This window comes from Rattus norvegicus, chromosome 5 (genome assembly GCF_021556685.1).
Source record: "Rattus norvegicus strain SHRSP/BbbUtx chromosome 5, alternate assembly SHRSP_T2T, whole genome shotgun sequence".
NCBI lineage: Eukaryota > Metazoa > Chordata > Mammalia > Rodentia > Muridae > Rattus > Rattus norvegicus.
Window position 1 is genome coordinate 76,900,001 of NC_141538.1, and position 18,785 is coordinate 76,918,785.

At 48.5% G+C, this 18,785-nt stretch overlaps 1 protein-coding gene across 6 annotated transcripts in view; it reads right to left on the reverse strand.

Moving 5' to 3' along the window:
- Positions 1 to 18,785, reverse strand: part of Epb41l4b (erythrocyte membrane protein band 4.1 like 4B) — a 160,388-nt gene that overhangs the window by 10,998 nt on the left and 130,605 nt on the right. For 2 of the 6 annotated variants that reach the window (XM_087550508.1, XM_087550511.1), the window contains 4 exons: positions 17,053 to 17,230; positions 14,470 to 14,547; positions 7,910 to 8,026; positions 5,760 to 5,831 (listed from right to left, as the gene is read on the reverse strand). In XM_087550508.1, coding sequence (XP_087406634.1) covers positions 5,760 to 5,831; positions 7,910 to 8,026; positions 14,470 to 14,547; positions 17,053 to 17,230 — 445 coding nt within the window. 6 annotated transcript variants of the gene reach the window in all.

The window sequence follows — 18,785 nt, forward strand, 5'->3', positions numbered from 1 at the left end:
TTTATGTCCTTAAAGATTTTCGATCAGTTTCTTTTATGTGCATGAGTGTTTTGCTTGCACGTATGTGTACTGTGTGCACGCCTGGTACCCAAGAGATTAGTGTTGGAGCCTCTGGAACTGCAGTTGTGGTTGGCTGTGAGCCACCGCGTAGGTACTAAGAACTAAACCCAGGTCCTCTGAAAGAACAGCCAGTGTTCAGAGCTCTGCATCCTTCGCTTTAAAAGAACAAACCTATTGGTAATACATTATCTGTGTGTGTGTGTGTGTGTGTGTGTGTGTGTGTCTGTCTGTCTGTCTGTCTCTCTCTCTCTGTCACGTGCGCACGAGCGCGCGCGCGCGCGCACACACACACACACACACACACTTTTGTTAACATTGATTCTTGACTCTGAATTTGGAGAAATTTACCACCCAGATTTCTAAAGAGGCTTTGATCTCTGAGTGCATGGTTCTCTCCTTGGTGGTGGCACAGAAAATGAGCTGCCTTTAAAAGTCTGTTGCAGAAAAGCACAAAACCCATCTTTGTATCTTATATCTGCCCCTACAAGGGAGACAAACTTGTTAGAAATGGAGAAACGTTGAATGATCGCTGTTGGGTCTCTGCCGAATGTCATTTTGGAGATGCAGCTCTGCATGCCAACATGTCACATGTACGGGAGCACACGTTCTTGTCTAGAGCGTGAGGCCCGCTACAGAGAATTGTGGTGCAGGCAACAGTCACTGCTGCCGTTCACAGAGCCACTCTGGCTCATCACGTCCAGGCACAGAGCAGGGTGAAACCTCGCTGACTTTCTCAGGTCTGAGGTGACCCTGTGCTTTGCTTTGCCCAGTGAAATAAGAACTGGTGCTTCTGTCCTTCCACTGATCCTTGAAGGACCTGGGTGTGGCTTTCTCCCCACTTCTGCCACTGTGACTGGTGATGCTCCACACAGCAGGCAGCTGATCCATCAGCCTGGGCAACACAGAGCAGAGGCTTCAGCCTGCCTATGATCGATGGGCTACAGAGGCAGGAACGTAATTCCGTGTGCTGTTTGAGAGCCGGACCTGCCTGGCAGCTGCAGGAGGTTACGCTGCTCCAGTCAATGGGTGACAGGTGGGCTTCTGAGGCCACTTCTGAGGGCCATTTGCACCGATGGTGCAAAGGCACAGTGGGTTAAAGTACAGAGGTCCCAGGGCAAACACTCACTGTGTCCACACTCATGGCACTCCTTATGGGTGTGCAACCCATGAAGGGAGGGTGAGGGAACCGGTTGCACTTAAGAAGAATCTTGAGCAGAAGGAGCAGTAAATTTTCTTATTAAGCCCTAACCCTTACCTCTTAAAATATCTGTTAAATGACAGAAGGAATCAATACGTTGGCTTTCAGTAGAAAGAAGCAGGCCACAGAAGAACATATCAGGTTAGGAAGAGGAACTTGGGCCAGATGCAGACAGGGGATCCCTGTCTGTGATCCTGCTGGGAGAACTGACGATGAGCTGCCTTTTAAAATCTCGACAGAGTGGCTCAGACTATGAGTATGGAAAGCTAAAACGATGGCTTAAGAGAGGTTTCTCAGTCGATATGGGCCAGCGTTCTCGATGAGAATTCACTAGGAACACTCAGGGTCAAATAGGGACCAGACCGATTGCCAGTTCAACTTTGTACAGAGGCCCCCCCCAGAGCTGTTAAAGGCTCCACGGCTGCCGCCAGAAGTGTCTGGAGGCCTGTGGTGTGCTTCTGGTGTCATGTACATAGGTAGACAAAGCGGCCTGTGCAGGAATGAGAAAACTGAAAGCCTGGGGCCTCAGCTTTGCCTTCTGCTACCAAACAGCTGTTGATATCACCGTCCTCCCTCTCAACTACCCCTCAGCCCTGAGCTACTCTCTCTCAGCTGTTCCTTGTTTTCAGGCCAGTCTTCCAAAGGCAGGCACAGCATCATGCAGGTTTGCCCCTTCTCATAGGCCAGGCTTCCTCCAGGCACTTGCTCCTCCAGTTTCCATATTAAAGGACACCCCAATGGCTCCCGGGCTGAAGGCTTGGTCCTGTACTGAAGAGAAGTGCCTGGAGCCTGAGAGAAGGGGCTAACTTGTTAACAAACTCACAGCTGAGTGGGCTACTGGGGAGTGGGGGCTCGTTGGAGGAAGTGGGTCACTGGGGGACATTGCTTTCACAGGTTTATCTTGTTCCCAGGGCCCTTCCTTGGCCACTTCCTGTTTCCTGGAGAGCAGCCTTCCTCTGGCTCGCCCTTGCACTGTTTGCCACGGCTTTGTACCAGGCCTGAAGGTAAAGGAGCCAACTGGTCATCAGCTGAGACCTCTGAGGCGGGGAGCACTTTCCCTTTTGAAGCTGGTTTTCTGAGGACCTTTCTCACCGTGATGGGGATCTCAGTGAATGGGCCCACTGTCTAAGTTCTGGAAGGCAGAAATCTGGTAGCTGTGTGTCCCTCTCCCTCACCAATCTAGTATCTTCCCAGCCTCCTCAATATCTCCCCAGCTATATATATACTTCTCCTGCCTCTGCCATTAAAATCACTCAGAGGCCAGCTCTCCACACACACTCTCTTCAACGACTGTCCTAGATTTATTTCTAGACTATTGTTCTAAACTTGTTCCATCTGGACCCAAATGTTCTCCCACTGTGGTCAGGAAGATGCTTTCTAAAAACACCTGCCCTGACACTGCCCTGCTCCGACAGCTAAAGCACCAGGCACGGCTTTGCTCCAGAAGCACTGGCTCCTCTGCCCCAGGCTCCTGCTTCCTGTACTCCAGTTCACTGGCCTTCTTTGCAGTTCCTTGAATGGGTTGTGGCCTGTCCCTCCCCAGGACTCTGGTTCATGCTGTTCCCTCTGTCTGCTCTGGCTGCCTTTGAGCCACTCTTGCCCAGGTCTTGAAAGTCCCAGTGTGACTGCTGACATCGGCTTCCAGCTCCATCTGTGCCCGCCCCCAGTTCTCAGGAAGGGCTTCCCTGAGTGTGCCCCAGCACTGCCAAGGCAGGGCAGGAGGCCAGAGTACCCCCATCATGGCTGCCAGAGCTGCCAGCTGGGGAGCTGTGCCCAGCAGAGCTGCGGGGTGGGCTGGCTGTATCAGCATCAGTGCAATGGCGCTGACGAGCAGGGCATGGCCCCAGTAGCCCTATCCTCTCAGTAAAGTGGCCAAGAATGAGCTCTTGACCCTAGTGGGAAATGTTCCAGCAACTACTTTTCTCTACACTGAGATGGCCAAATACCTTCTCACCTCTGCTCATCCTGTGAAACCAGAAGGAGCCTCTGCTCCATCTCTCCATGCCAAGGGCTGAAGCCTCCTTAGGCAGTGAGCACCGTCTAGTTCACTACTGTACTTGGGGAGATCTCCGGGCCTGTGGAGATTCTCTAGAGAAGATAGAAACTCTTGGAAGAGGGTCGCACAGATTATGAGTTCAGGGATCATGTCTGACTACCGGGAGGGGGTGGGAAGGAGAAAAAGTAGAACTGTACTATGGTTCCTGCTGCTGCTATGTGTAGTCGCTCACTATAAAGCGGGATTCTGCAGACACTTCCAGGGAAGAATGGTTGGGCAGCTAAAAGGAAGTGCGGAAATAACTGCTGTTATCCTAGAGAGGAAGAGAAGACGGCATTTAAAGGGCTGGAAGGATGCTTGAGAAGTTAAGTCGTTCTTATAGAGCACAACGGTCTGTAACTCCAGTTCCAGGGGAACCAATGCCTTCTTACCTCTGTGTGCACCGGGCACACATGTGATGCACACCTACACGCAGGTAAAACACTCATACACATAAAATAGAATACATGGTTTTAAATGTTCAAATACATGTAATCTATATGCCATTTAAATGAGTTGCCTAGTGAGGACAGGGAGAGAGGGGGTCGTGAGGAGTCCATGGCCAGGACTTGGCAGGGGCCTCATCTTTGTAGCACTGTCTCTGGAGTCCGGAGGGTCAGCAGTCATCACAGATATTTCAGAGATATAATGGAATTTTTGGATCTCAGTCCCTTTTGATACATGTTTCAACCAGGCTATTTCTTATTACCATTCCTAGGGAGATGGCTTAGTGGGTAAAGTGCTTGTTACACATGAGGGAGACAGAGACAGGGAGATCCTCGGGGATTAGTGCCTTGCTAGCCCAGCTGAGTCGGTGAGCTGCAGGTCTGCCTGTGTCAAGACCAAGGTGGACGGCACCAAAGGAATGATAGCTAAACTGTTTTCTGTCTGTCTGCCTGTCTGTCTGCTTGCCCCTCCTCTCTTATCTCACATGCACACAGGCACACAAACATATCATGTATACACACATGCACGCAAGCACACACACACACACGCACACACACACACGCACGCACAAGCAGATAGTCTGCGTAGTAAAGTGACTTACCTAAGACCGCACACCATTATCAAGCTGCAGATCCAACCCAAAACAAAACAAGTGTGAAAACAAGCACAGGGTGCGTGTGAACGCACTCTCGCCAAAAGTGGATACGGACTGAGTCTTCACGACCAATCAGTGGAGAAACAGAGCACAGCAAAACCATTCTACCATCAAAAGAAAGGACGTGTAGGTTTTTGCTCCATGTGAAAACATGATACTATGTGAAAAATGCCACTGGGCAGTGGTGGCGCACACCTTTAATCCCAGCACTCAGGAGGCAGAGGCAGGAGGATCTCTGTGAGTTTAAGGCCAGCCCTGTCTACAGAGTGAGCTCCAGGATAGCCAGGGCTACACAGAGAAACCCTTTCTTGGGGCACCAAAGGTCTTGTAAAGTAGGTTGCATTTATGGAAATATCCAGAATCCTTGAACACACACACACACACACACACACACACACACACACACACAGCGTTCAAACTGGTGGCTGGTAGAGGGGCTGGGGCCGAGAAGAAAATACTAACTGCATAGTGGGTGACACAAACATGTAAGCAAGCCAGGTGTGAGGGTGCATGCCTATAGCCCAGCACAGGCTGAGACGCAAGACACAGAAACTGAAGGCTAGCCTGGATCACAGAATAAGGTTCCAAAAGCAGATATGAAACTAGGGGAACACAGAGGGTTAGTGGAGATGGGGAGGGGCATGACATGGGGGGGAGGCTGTTCTCAGTGTATAATAATCACTTGTATGAAATCTTTTAAAACTAAAATTTAATTTTTAAAAAGCCCAAATGATCTTGGGAGATGGTTCCAGTGGATAAGGTATTTACGATATAAATGTGGGGACTGGAGCTCAGATCCCCAAGACCCACAAAAAATCTGGACTGACATGGTGGGCTGCCTGTATTCCAGCTCTGAAAGTGGAAAGGGATCCCTGGGACAAGTTGGCTAGCTGGATCAGTAGAACTGGTGGGTTCTGGGTTTGGCAAGTTTATGGCTCAGCAAATAAAGTGGAGAGGTATTGAGAAAGACCCCACCATCCACCCATGGCCTCCATACAGATGTGCACACATGTGTGCCTGCGCAATGTATACACACACCACGAATAAAGCCACACTCAAGAAGGTAGGCCTAAGTCTTGTACGATCTTTAAAACTACCCAGACACTCAGTAAACTTAGTTAGTACTTAATACACTGGGGACATAGTGGAAAGGAACAACTGAAAATAGAATTTTTTTTCTCATAGAAAATACTAGCAGGAGGAGACAGAGGTAACCATTATTCAACAAATACAGTAAATGCTATTTAATATGGTTGCTTTTCTGTGAATCTCAGTAAGTAAAGCAGACCTCGTGCCCTCACAGCCTTCCCCCCGGTGTGGAAGCGATGGTTTACAGTGCAGCTCTGCCATCTATGTCTACTTACAGCGAACTGTGGTCCTGTGGCAAAGGGATCAGGAAACGGGTTCATCATTGGTTCTGCAGGGAACGTTTTTATCTTCAAAAAAAGGGAGAAAAACAAGGGGTTAGCTTCAGATCAGAAAACACTTTCCAAGTCTCTACAGGTACAGCTTTAGTACCAAGAGGAAGGATCCTGGGAAGTTTGGGAGCCTTCGTCTCTCTGCAGTGGAGGAGGAAGGCTCATCTGTGCCTGAGTTACATGGTCTAGCATGTTTGCCTTGCTATGGGGTCTTGCAGACCTGTGTCCAAAGCCTGTCCAAAAGCTACATTCACGGTAGATAAGGAGGCAGTCATGACGTGCCTGGGGTGACTTCTGAGGGCTTCTCCAAAGTTGTCAGAATGTCCAAGAAGCATCTGAATAGTCTGCTGGTGACACAGTGCATCTCAGCTGCTGGGGCCAACTAAATCAGAAGGCCATCCCTGCAAAATGACTTGCACTGTTAACCCCTGTACACTTTGAGCAGCAGAAGTCTTGAGGAGCGTCCATGGAAGCATGAAAGCTCCTGCCACTATGGCCTTTGGGAACAAAGTAAGGTACTTGGGAGCATCCAATGTGACAACACAAATGCTCATTTTAGCGAGAATGGTGTCCCAGTCAGCAGGTAAGCATGGCTTTTCTGTCTTTCTTTTTGTTCATTTTGGCTTTGTCATCTTGGAGGCCTTGGAAAACGAGAGTGCTTATTTATTTGAGGCAATATATACCTGGAGGGCCAGAGGCCTGGTGACTGTGGCACTACCTTTGCCTGTAGTCCTCAGGCCCAGAAGCAGCCTGTATACCTGTGCAGGCACAGGCTGTTGACAAGGCACAGAGGCCAGCCCTGTCCACGGACAGTGGCTTGCCAGTAGACTGACTCTAGGACAGACCCTTGGCACTTTCACACTGTTCTAATGGGGATGAAGGAGCAGGAACACAGCAGACCACACCCAAATCAGGAGCCCGTTTTCTGAATAGGCAGAGCAGCTGTCAGTCAATGTGGGGAGAACAATATCCTTGCAATGATGCTCACCCTATCCCTATTTTCCTTTCAGTCAGATCTGTTCAAATACATATCTCAAATTCCCCAGAATGAACCCCGGGCTCCCAAAGGCTCTTAGGCCAAAGCGTCACAGTACATTTTCTCATTCTCCTCGCCTGGCCTAACAGGTTGACATGGTGTTCTGAGACAAACGTTATATCAAAAAAGAAATGTGCACATAAGTTCTCAGGCCAACCAGAGAAGACCGGAAGTGCTTCCTTATGGCTATTAAAGGAATAAGTTAGCAGCCTCAAAGAACAGCCTTCCTCGGCTACGTGCAAGCTACCTTCCCACGTTCCCTAATGCTTACTGATCCAGCAGAGCACGTATGGTGTTCTGGTGGCACATCCTAATGCTAGAGCCACTTCAGAAGGAGGCAAAAACCAAAGTCACCCTACATCACTCAACAGGGTCTAGCCTAAGGAAACGAAACCCCAGACACAAAAGTGCTCCAGGGTCCCTGAAATGGTGGCGCACTGCAGGGGATCACTTCCTAACTCGAGGGGCTGAGGCCCACGGTACACCTTTTGCTTGATGGGCTATAAATGGCCATGTAGGATGTGGCAATGAGGACAAGACAGAGACATCACAGTGCTCCACAAAAGGTGAGGGCAGGGACATCATGGGCTACAGGGATACTGTTTAACAGGTGGAACTATGGGCGAACATGAATACACAGAAGAAAACATGCAGAGATGAAAAAATATGCCTGGTTATGGTTAGGACTGTTCCTTTTACATCATTAGGTAGTGTTCCTAGTGGATCATGTCAGCAGGGATGAGTTTAAAACCGTATTTGCCATGAGACAGACACTTTAGGACCTTAGCTGGTGACTACCATAGCGTGTATTCCCCTTTCTCATCAAAGCTCCCAGAAAGCAAGGGGCTCTTGGTTCTTAAGAGCTATGGGGTGTGTCTCGGTTTGGCCACCCCTAGGTGGGCCCCAAATTCCTCCATCCATCCCGGGGTGAGAGCACCCAATAGCGGGGCGGCTTGAAGGTCTAGCACCTCTGTATGCCCATCCAGCTGCTGCCTCACCTGGGGCTCCGGCCGGCCGCCTCACCTGTCCCAGCAGGCCCCCGCCCTGCCAGGGTACCTACCAGCCTCGTTTTGATTGGAGGGTACATGCAAACTCCAGTGGTCTCTTCCTTCATGGGGAGAGAGAGTGGAGGAGAGCAGCGAGAATGTGCACAGTGGGGGCTGCTGGCGGGCTCTGCCTGCTCACGAGGAGAGGAGGAGAAACAGGGAGGAAGAGGTGATAAGACAGGAGGAGAGAGAGGAGAAGGGAGGGAAAGGAGAGAGACAGCACAGTGCAAGACGGATCTGATGACCCAGACTACTCAAACCAGCATCACCCATAGCTGCTTTCTAGATGCTGTTAGCCTCTGGACTGCTCACTGCCAGCCCCACCAGTTACCCTCCTCTCTGTCTCTCTCCTCTGGTCTTCACTTCTCTTCTCTAATCCATGAGCAGAAGGATAAACCAAACCCCCTTCCCAAGGACAGCAGAGCCAAACTCTCTCTTTGTACCAGGAGCAGAGGACTGGGAGCAGTGCCCCCCCACCCCATCCCCCCACGAAGCATCACCAGGGTTCTGAAGCATTGCCTAGGCCAAATCACAAACAGCGCCATGAGTTAGCAACGTCAGGCATGGGACCATATGCTTGAGAACGTTCACCTTCTATGCCCAGTGCCTTCCCACCCTCAGCCAAGGAAGGGTGTGCAGCCTATGGTGTGCAGGTGAGTGAGGGTCCAGCAGAGGACACTGAGAAAGAGTCACACCGCTAAGAAGCACAGAGGTCAGGATTTCATCCCTCTGGCTCTCTGCCATCTGGGTTCAGAACTCAGAGCTGGTCCCACATCCCACTTTCTTCACCCATGAGCCCAGGTTTAGGTATCTCCTCCTGGAGGCAGGGGCGCCCTGCAGCTTAAGCTGGAAGACACGCCAAGCATTGCGGAGAAAGTGCCACACTTCTGGGATGTCAGCACCCCCTCCCCCCAACCTACACACACACACACCTCTGGCCCTGAGGAGTGCCAGCCATGTGCCCAGCAAAGGTACAAAAGCTTGTTTAAGTGAGGATGAGATGGCAAACGGAAGACATTCAGTGTTAGGAAGAGAGGACTGCTGAGGGGTTAGTGTGGGCTTCAGGGAGGGACCACTCACTCCAGAGAACAAACACATGCATCTTTTAGCTCAGCAAACTGGGCAGCATCCCACAGTGAGGATTAAAATACAGCCTCTGGGAAGCTTTCACTAAAAAGAATGATCAAGGAAATTACAGGCCTCCTTCCTTCTCCAAATCTGTCTGATTCTGTCCTGTGACAACCACGGAGCTGGGCAGCTGTCAGGGGCTTTCACAGCCATAACCTCCCAACAGCTTTGCCTCACACTCATACTTGGGAGATGCAGAAATTGCTCCTGCAAAGTCGGCCTCCCAGGTTCCACCCCCTCTTTGTGGACTGTTTAAGTCCTTTCTTCAAAGCTAAGTGAATCTGTATTAGTCACCTGCTGCTAAGGTTTACCAGCCTACTTAAAATCCTCCTCCTGTTCCCTTTGGGCCTCAGGAGAAATCCTACCTGCTTAAGAAGTTACAAGATAATGCCTGTAAGAGGTTAGCTGGTTTCATGACCCCACGGCGGTGTCCATGCTCCAGCTAGAAGCAGCCACACTGAGGACACTCCACACATATCCCTACCCATAAGCCCCCTGGATCTATGCTCTTACTGATAGCAACGGGGAACTCAACATGTGTTTCATGAAGGAAATAAAATCTGTTACAAATAACCAAGAATCATCATATCACCAAATGGTGAGAATTTGGAGAGATGATGCTTAGGAATGACTTAAGGCTTTGTGCAGGCTGGACTTTCATGGTAAATGATGACCTTTGCTCCAATACTTCTGACCTTCCTAAACGGTCACCTGAGTAGATGTAAGCAGAAGAAGTTCTCAGACTCCTTCTAAGACCACACCCTTGACTCTTAGTCAATGAGCAGGGAATCAGTATCAGTAAGACATCTTACAGGATACTTTGGATATGCCAATTTCTTCTTTCTCCTAGCTCTTCCCTTCTTGCTTCAGGCTTCTCTGCATATTTCTGTGTGTGTGTGTGTGTGTGTGTGTGCGTGTGTGTGTGCGTGCGTGCGTGCGTGCGTGCGTGCGTGCGTGCGTGTGTGTGTGTGTGTGTGTGTGTGTGGTTTGGCTTTTGAGCTTTAAAAGTTCTTGGCCTTGATAAATAACAATGGAAATGTGGTGGGTTCTTTTTTCATAGGCTTCCAAAGGACATTGCTAGTTTGAGGAGGGAAGAGAAAAGTCAGGCAGACAGAGAAGAAAGACAGTCCAGAATACTGAGCACCAGGGAGAGCGTGAGCTAGCTCCTTCTCCACAGGCTGGGAATGGGGACTGCAGAGCAGGAACCCTGGGGAGCAAAGACAAAGCCACAGGCAGAAAGAAACCAAGTTCTGGCCCACTTGGAAAAATGGAGTTTCAAGCAAACGCTAAGCTGTTGGGCCAACTGGAAACCCTGTCCTGACACCCAGCTAGAGCCTGATCCCACGTCCCATGTGGCCCTGCTCAGACCAGAGCAATGTCTCCCAGTCATGTCTTCCCTAACTTGCCACGTGCCAGGACGCACTGGACGTGCTTTGTGCCCTCGCAGATGAGTAGTTTATAAGATACAGAGCTCAGAGAGGGACAAGACCCACGGGGAAGAGTCAAGAACACAGAGGGGACAGGTGTTTATGGTCTGTTACCGGCCGGAGGTAGGCCAGCCGACCCAATATGAAGCAGGTCTTTGTGTCCACTTTTGACTCTTTTTTTTTTTTCGCCTGACAACTTTGAAATCCACTTCACAGAGACTGGGCCGGACTAGACAGTAATAACGTGATGTTAGTTCTCATAGAATCTCTCTCGATGGAACGTTCCAGAACAGGTGTCAGAACATCTGGTCTTTTCTCTCCAGTTTCCTTCTAGTGCTGGCCTTAGGATGATGAGGTACCATAGAAGTCTCGGCAGGAAGAAACATAGGAAGTAGGCAGAGGCTTCAAGCTTGGAGGTGACTACGGGAGGTAGGTCACGTGCATCATCAGAGAATTTTAACGTTCTTGCCTGGTAAAATACAACCTTCCTCTTTTGAAGAAAGACCCAGGGAGAGCAATCAGAGGCTAAGAGTATAGATTTGGCAGCTGAGAAACCATGCCTCATGCAGGCCGAATCTCTTAGACTGCAGACACAGGCTCCTTGACTCTCATGTCTCGCTAAGGTAGCTGTAGGACCCAACTTGGGTTAGGGCTTAAAGGCCATCCCAGAGCTTCCTCCAAGCCTAGGCTCTGGAGGTGAGGCTGAGAGGACCAGAGACTTGCAAGCTTAGGAAAACAGAGACACATCCCGACTCAGCCACCTGCCATATGACTTGGGTTCTGGTCTTAGACCTGATGCCAACCTGCTGAGTGAGCTACAAGTGCACATCCCTGTATAGCCTTGGTTTCCAAGTCTGAAGGGGAGAAACAGGATGAGGTGGTCCCAAAGCTCCATTCCACTGTCAGGCCAGATACAAGCAAGGCATAAGCTGTGCTTACACAGTAGCACCACAACCTCAAGCCCAGGACCCTGAAGTGGACGCAGTTACTGACACAGTGGAACTTAGGAGCTGAATCCACTCTTTCCTGGGATGTCTAATGGCAAATCTGGTGAGAACGCCGCTGCTCTATAGGAGCAGAAATAGAAGGGGACCAGATGAAGGCAAAGGCAAACTGCCAAGTCCCCTTCCCTCCGTTGCACTCTTTGGCACTCATGGAAACAGGATTTACTTGGAACAAGAAAAGGTCAGAGCCTATGGTGCCAAGACACATCCTCCGCAGAGCCTACATATTCCCATTCGAACCTCAGGTCATCCTAAGGACACACAGTCACTGCAAACCTCCCTGAGTAGCTGTCTCGAGATAGCCCAAGGACCTCAGCTCCATATATAAGAAAGCCTCCTGGATCCCAGTTTACAGCTAAGTCAGAGTTGTCCAGAGATGTAGAGAGGTATCCCACGAGACAGTCCCTAAAGGAGGAAGTCATTTGACAGATCTCAAGGAGTTATTGCCACATGCTGTTCCCTTTCTAACCCAAGCCTGCAATATCCAAGCCAAGAGCTTTTTGACTCTACAAGGTAATCAAATCTATATGACCAAACATGTGGTTTTGAGAGAAATCCTATTACTCTTGCAAAAAGTCATGATCTATTTTTAAAAATAAATTGACCATGGTTCTTAGATCCACCAGGCTCTTTAGTGAATTAATATTTTGTTCATGCTTGTTTGCTTCTCATAGACAACAGTGCAGGACGTTTTTAAGTCAAGCTCTCATACTGTAGCCCAGGCTAGCCTGGTACTCACACTGTAGCCCAGGCTAGCCTGGTACTCGTGGCAATCTTCCTCAGCCTCCCAAACACTTGGATTACTGCCTGTGCTATGATGCTTAGGTGAGGTTTTTTTTTCTTCAGTTGTCCAACAAACTTCCCTTCATAGTGTAAAATCCAGTGGCCCCCTACAAGGGATAACCACTCCCACAGATGCATGTGGTGTCCTCTGTAGCATAACTGGACAGCTTGGAAGTTGCCCAGCAGTTTGACTCACAGGTGTAACTTTACCTGGCTTCTAATTCCTGCTAAGCATATTTCCCTACGCATGATCCTCAGAACACAGCTGTCTCCTCTCTCTCCTTCACAGATTCTCAGGATGCTCCCTAAGAGTTCCCAGATCTCTCTGGCTGGCTGCCCTCCAGAGCTGGATGTTCTCAGAGGGCTGCCAGGGCTTCCGTCTTCCACAAGGTACTCCAAATTCCACAAGGCTTCAGTGGAGATGGATCTGGAAACTCCTGACCAGGCGTGCTACTTTCTGACTTCCTTCCATGACTCCTATCCTCTTCCCCATCCTGGAAATTACTTCTTTTTAAAGTGGCAAATTCCCCAAAGATTTTCTCCAACCCAGCTCTGGGAGGAATCAGACGTCAGGATTCCTGATCCCATGTGGTCCTGGGTACTTTGCCTGTTTCAACACTCACTTTCTGTATCTGTGCAAAGGGCTGAGGAGGCCTTGCTGAAAAGCAATCGGTTATGGTGACTCTGTTGGACAGCCAGGGGAGAAGGGACTTTGGTCTTGGCAACCCATCTAACAAGAAGACTGAGAGTAACCATGACATTTGCTCAGTTGTGATGGTCCCGAGAGCAGGGTCTTTCCTGGCAGCTCTCAGCTGCTCTTAGACTGGTACAACTTGCTAAGCAAAAGAGATAGCTGTAGACAGGGCAAACGCTGTGCCCAGACTCTCCCAAAAGCCTCTGAAGAGTCCCTCCTCTGAAAGCTGATGCCCAGTGACTCTCCCTCTGGCTTCTCCCTGGGCATTTCCTGTGCAGCTAACATGGCGCTTGGCCATTTATCAATCTGACTTTCTGGCCACCCTTGAGCTGCCCTCTAACCTGGAGCTATCCCATAACTAAGTACAAAGCACCCAGGAGATAGGTTCTGACTTGATTCATATTTTGCCTCACAGTCCAAAGGGTGATTTATGTGTACCCCTAAGGAGGACCATGATTTATGATCAACTTTATTGAGAGAAGGCTGAGCCTAGCCAAACGTTATTTCCAAGTTTGCCTGTATCATATAATAATGCTTTACATATATTCATGTTGCCTTCTAGTCTCAACGTCTCTCTCTGTCTTTCTCTGTCTGTCTGTCTCTGTCTGTCTGTCTCTGTGTGTGTGTGTGTGTGTGTGTGCGTGTTTTTCCCTCCTTTTCTTCTTCTCTTCCTCTCCTAACAACACTTCTGAGACAATGACACCCTGACACCTGTGCTTTAGGGAAGACAGGATACAACCCAATGACAAGATTCCTAAATGGAGAGCAGAAAGCAGAGCATGCAGCTCAGCTGGCAGATGCTTACACAGTGTTCAGGAAGCCCTGGATCCACTTCTCAGCACTGCACAAACCAGGCATGGCAGCACACTGTAGAACTCAGAAGTTAGAAGCAGGAGGATCTAAAGTTCAAGGGCATCTACACAGCAAGTTCAAACTCAGTCTGGGCTACACAAGACCTTATCTCAAAAACCAGAATACAGAATGGTCGTGTGCATAAACAGTGGCCAGAGACTAAAGTAAGAACTTGCCTGCCTGCCTGACTCCTTTAGTGCTCAGTCCTCTAAAAAAGGGCTTCTCACCTGCAGGAGTCCCACGAGGGCCACTATCCCTAAGTGAAGACCTGTATGCAGAGGAAAGATGGTGGTAGGGGGCTAAGGGGTCTGGAAAGCCAGAGAAGAACCTTGAGCCGGTGTTTGAGACCAGATGGATTGCCAGAAGCAACAGCAAGAGATGGGCGGGCAAGCAGGGCACAGCCCAGGAAGCCAGGAAGCTGAATCCCAAGCATGAAGAAGCCCTACTATGCTTGGGGAGCAGCAGACAGGCACAGGCAGAACCCCTGCAGCCACCCTCTGAGGAGAAGGAGCACCCCTCCATCAAGGGCCCTAAAGAGTGATGGAGCCCTGCCGTCTGACCCTCCTTGAGAGTGTTCAGGACTAACAGAAGCCCTCCAACAGCCGTGCCCGCCTCTCCGCCCTCCCCCTGCCAGACGCATCTGTGGTCTCTTGCTTTTCTGTTTTTTAGAAAAATGAGAAGTTTACCAGAGGAGTGGCTTCTGTAAAGTCCATCAGCAAGTCACCTGGCCCCAGGGTAAAGGTGCCTCCATGGTCAGAGGGACTCTGCAAAGGGAGAAAGAAGGTTCCTGGTTAGTGACACCCAGCGCAAATGACAGGGCTCACGAGGCAAGAGGGTACACTTCTCCAGCACTGGACTGCTCAGAGTGCAAATCCCTCCCACCTCCATCCCCACCCCCAGCCCTGAAATATTCCTCCCCCAGAGACGTACAAAATAGGCAGGCTGAACCCCAACTTTCCCCTGAAATCATTGTGGATAGAAGTGGGGTGAGGTGTGGGACCTGTCTCTTTTAAAGCTACAAACTATTTTATTTTCCACAGGTTTTGGGAAAATGCTTTAAAGAGTCTGTAGAATACATAAATAGAACAAAGAAGCCATCTCTCATGGGAGAGTCAGGAAGACTTGAAGGAGCTAAATTGACCAGCAGCATAATAACAGGAAGGCTGCTTCCGGAGAGTCGCTGGGATCTCTAACGACTGTTCAAGACAACACTTCGTCCTGCACTGAGGTCTTGGCTGTACTGGTGGATGCCAGGCCCTTTGACGGAGTGCAAAAACACAACTCAGAGCCCATCAGTTTGATCTGATCAGGGCCCTAAAATACAAAGACGGCCAGGAGAGGGAGCTCTGGAGCTTCTGGGAGGATTCTGTAGCTCCCATTCCACACCCTGTAATACCGCAGCCTGGGTTTTAACCATCTGTAGAACGCATAAAAGAGCCTGCCTCCCACTTGGCAAACTGTAAGACTGGTCCGATCCCAGGCAGTGAAGCCAGGATGGTGGTTCACATCTATAATCCTAGTACTTGGTAGGCTAAGGCAGAAGATTTCCCATGAGCTCAAGGCCATCCTGAGCTACATAGTAAGTACCAGGCCAAACTGCTATGCAGCAAAACTCTACCTCAAACAAAAACCAAACTAAAAAACAAAAACAAAAACAACAAAAACAAAAAACAAAAAACACAAAACAGGATTCAATGTACAGAATGCCAGAAGGCCTCAGGCTGCTCCAGTCAATGCTGAGGGGACCAAACACATTCCTGTGTCTATTTTAGACATATGAGGAAAGGACACTGGGTACAGGCCTGGACCGCTGCTGTTTAGATGCTGCTAAGAATCATGACCCTGGGATCCAGTGGCTCTCAGAAGCCCTAATGAAGCTTCCTGTCAGCGTATGAGCATCAGTGCAGACGCCAATCCCCTCATCTTCAGGAGGAGGGGCTAAGGCCCGGGGAACAAGGGTCTGGGAGAGGTCCTTTCAGAGCTATCAGTGTGACAGCAGGAGCTGGGACCCACTGGACCCCATCTTGCTGTCCGGGAACCTGTTCTCTATACACATCAGTCCTTGAGAAGCTGCACGGACTGCAGCCGTCTTTGGGTCAGCATGTGCTTGGACTGGAACAGGTTCAACTGTATTTGAACCAACTGCCAAAAATCAACACATGGAGAAAAGCAAGAACGAACAGTTCATGCAAGGCCTCTGTTAACTACCATCCCCATTTGCTGACAGAGTGATGTTTCCCATCTTCAAACCATTAACACACCTTATCTGATGTAAGGTGTGGGATGGGAACATGTCTGTGTTTTTATTTCTCCAAGTTGTCCAATATAGAAAATGGCTGGGGGCTTCTGCTCTCCCCTTAGTTTTGTCATATTTTAAGTTAAACCATTTTTAACTTTAAAGTTACACTCATTGGGTGTGTGTGTGTGTGTGTGTGTGTGTGTGTGTGTGTGTGTGTATACGCGCGCACATAGGCCACAGCATGGGGGTTTATGTCAGAGGATGACTTTGGGAGTCAGTTCTCTTCTGCCCCCATGTAGATCTTGGGGATCAAATTCAAGCCATCAGTCTTGGTATCCAGTATCTTTAGTTACTGAGTGATCTTACCAGCCCATAAGATAAAGTTTTGTTTGTTTGCTTGTTTGTTTGTTTGTTTTCAAGATAGGGCCTCACTATGTAGCCCTGGATGGATGTCCTGGAACTTACCAAGGAGACCAGGTTAGCCTTGAACTCATAGAGATCCACCTGCCTCTGCCTCCCCGACTGCAGAGATGAATGATGTTTGCCTCCACACCAGGTTTTAAAGCAATCTAGGGTGACTTAGTAATATAAAACAACATTACCACCAAGCAGCCCTTAAACATTTCCTAAAACACAGTGCATACTGTTTTGTTCTATATAGTAATATGACCGCCATAAATGGTGGCCCTATATTTTGGGGTCAGGGTGCGTGAAAATAAATTCTGCTACTTTTATTTTTAATTATCGACACCTTTTCCTTGGAACCAACCTTAATCTTGTCAGTTTAAACCGGCTTTGCTTTTTTAGGAACAGTTCTCACTTCGAACTCACGATGTGTGGAGTATGACCTTGAACTACTGATCCTGCCTCTACCCCCTGAGTTGGGATTTGGGTGCTTGCCACCATGCCTACTCTACTGGTGGTTTTACTGCTTTTAAATGCATGCATGCAACTGATTATGCAAAGCATAAGTGCCCAAACAGAATGTCATTCAATAAGTATGTGTTACGCCTGGGGCTCTTTCCCATACCTTGGCCCCTGGGGACAGAGGGCTCTTGACTTCTGACTTCTGAGGCGAGCTGACTTGCTGGATTTTGGGGGACGCCAGTGACACCGAAACTTGAGTGGCAGACATCGTGGTGTTTGTGGTTGTGGCCGTGGTGGCTCCCACTGCCTCAGCGAGGTCTGGAGGGAGGTCATCTTCATCACTGCGGTTACTAAAAGCACATGAAGCTCTGCTCATTACAATAATACACAGGCTGTGAGGGATTCGGGGAGGGGAGGCCAAAGCAATAGGACAGGCTCTCAAAGTGATGCCAAGTCAATGTCCAGGATCCAAAACAGGAACACACTTGGGCTGGACTTTCTGCCACTTTCCTCTGAGTGTGTGTGTGTGTGTGTGTGTGTGTGTGTGTGTGTGTGTGTGTGGTGAACCACACATATTTATTACTTTAACCATTTATAAATGAATGAGTCCATAGCATGAATCACTCACAGTTGTATAGCCATCCAGCTCTATATACCCCAGTCTTGCATCAATTGTAACAAAAACTGGGCCCCTCCCATAACTGCCAGAAACCTTTAGTCCAATCCTGTCCCCATTTTTGATCTTGCCTATTCCTGAAGCCTCACGGAAGTCCAATAGTGCTGTGGTATATATACATCAAAATGTCTTTCTCTCTCTCTTTTTTTTTTTTGGTTTTTTTTCTTTCCTTTTTTCAGAGCTGGGGACCGAACCCAGGGCCTTGCGCTTGCTAGGCAAGCGCTCTACCACTGAGCTAAATCCCCAACCCCTATCTTTTTCTCTTATGTTGGGAAGTGCTCCATTGCACTGGCAATACCACACTCTCTTGGCTGTGTCTCTGCAGGTGGGTACTTGGTTGGACACTCACATCACAGTAAGTCATAGTAGGTGTGAAAGGACAAACACGTCTGTGAGGCTGCAGAAATCAAACTCATGAACTGTGTTCCCATGGAGGCACGAAGAATCTGGTCCCGGCAGCTGGAGCCCCAAGCATTTGTAAGCTACATGATGTGGATGCTGGGGCCCAAACTCCAGTCCTTTGCAAAAACAATATGTACTCTTGACTTCTGAGCTGTCTGACGAGCCTGGTTTCCACTTCATTTTTTTAAAAAGTTAGCCACATAGTGAGTGATGCAGAAGAGTGAGGTGAATATTTTTTATTATCCTCATATAAAACACCTTAACCCTAAAAGTGGAGTCACTATTTGTTTTTACATAAAAAGACATTTAAAAAAAACATAGCCCATTTCTTACAATAGGAAGTCAACCAGAGTGTCTAAAAATAGGAAAAGCTCCAAAGTCTTTTCTCTAAAAGACTGGTTATTATTATTATTATTATTATTATTATTATTATTATTATTATTATTATTTTGTTTCTCTCTGTGTGTGGATATATACAAGCCGTGTGGTTGCAGATACCCTCAGAGGCCAGAAGAGGGCATCAGATCCCTTGGAGCTGGAATACAGGCAGTTGTAAGCGACCTGAAAGCAGGCGCAGGAGGGTCTTAAAAAAGCAGCAAGTGCTTTCAACCACTGAGCTATCTCTCCAACCATATATATATTTGTAAGTACATACTTAAATATATATTTAATATTAAATATATCTATATATTATATAATATAAATATTAACATATATTAAATATATAGCTACTTTAAATACATATTTTAAAGTCTTTTGTCTTAACTTAGAACTTACAGTAAGGAAACATTTAAAATTTGGTAAGTCTCCAGCTTCAC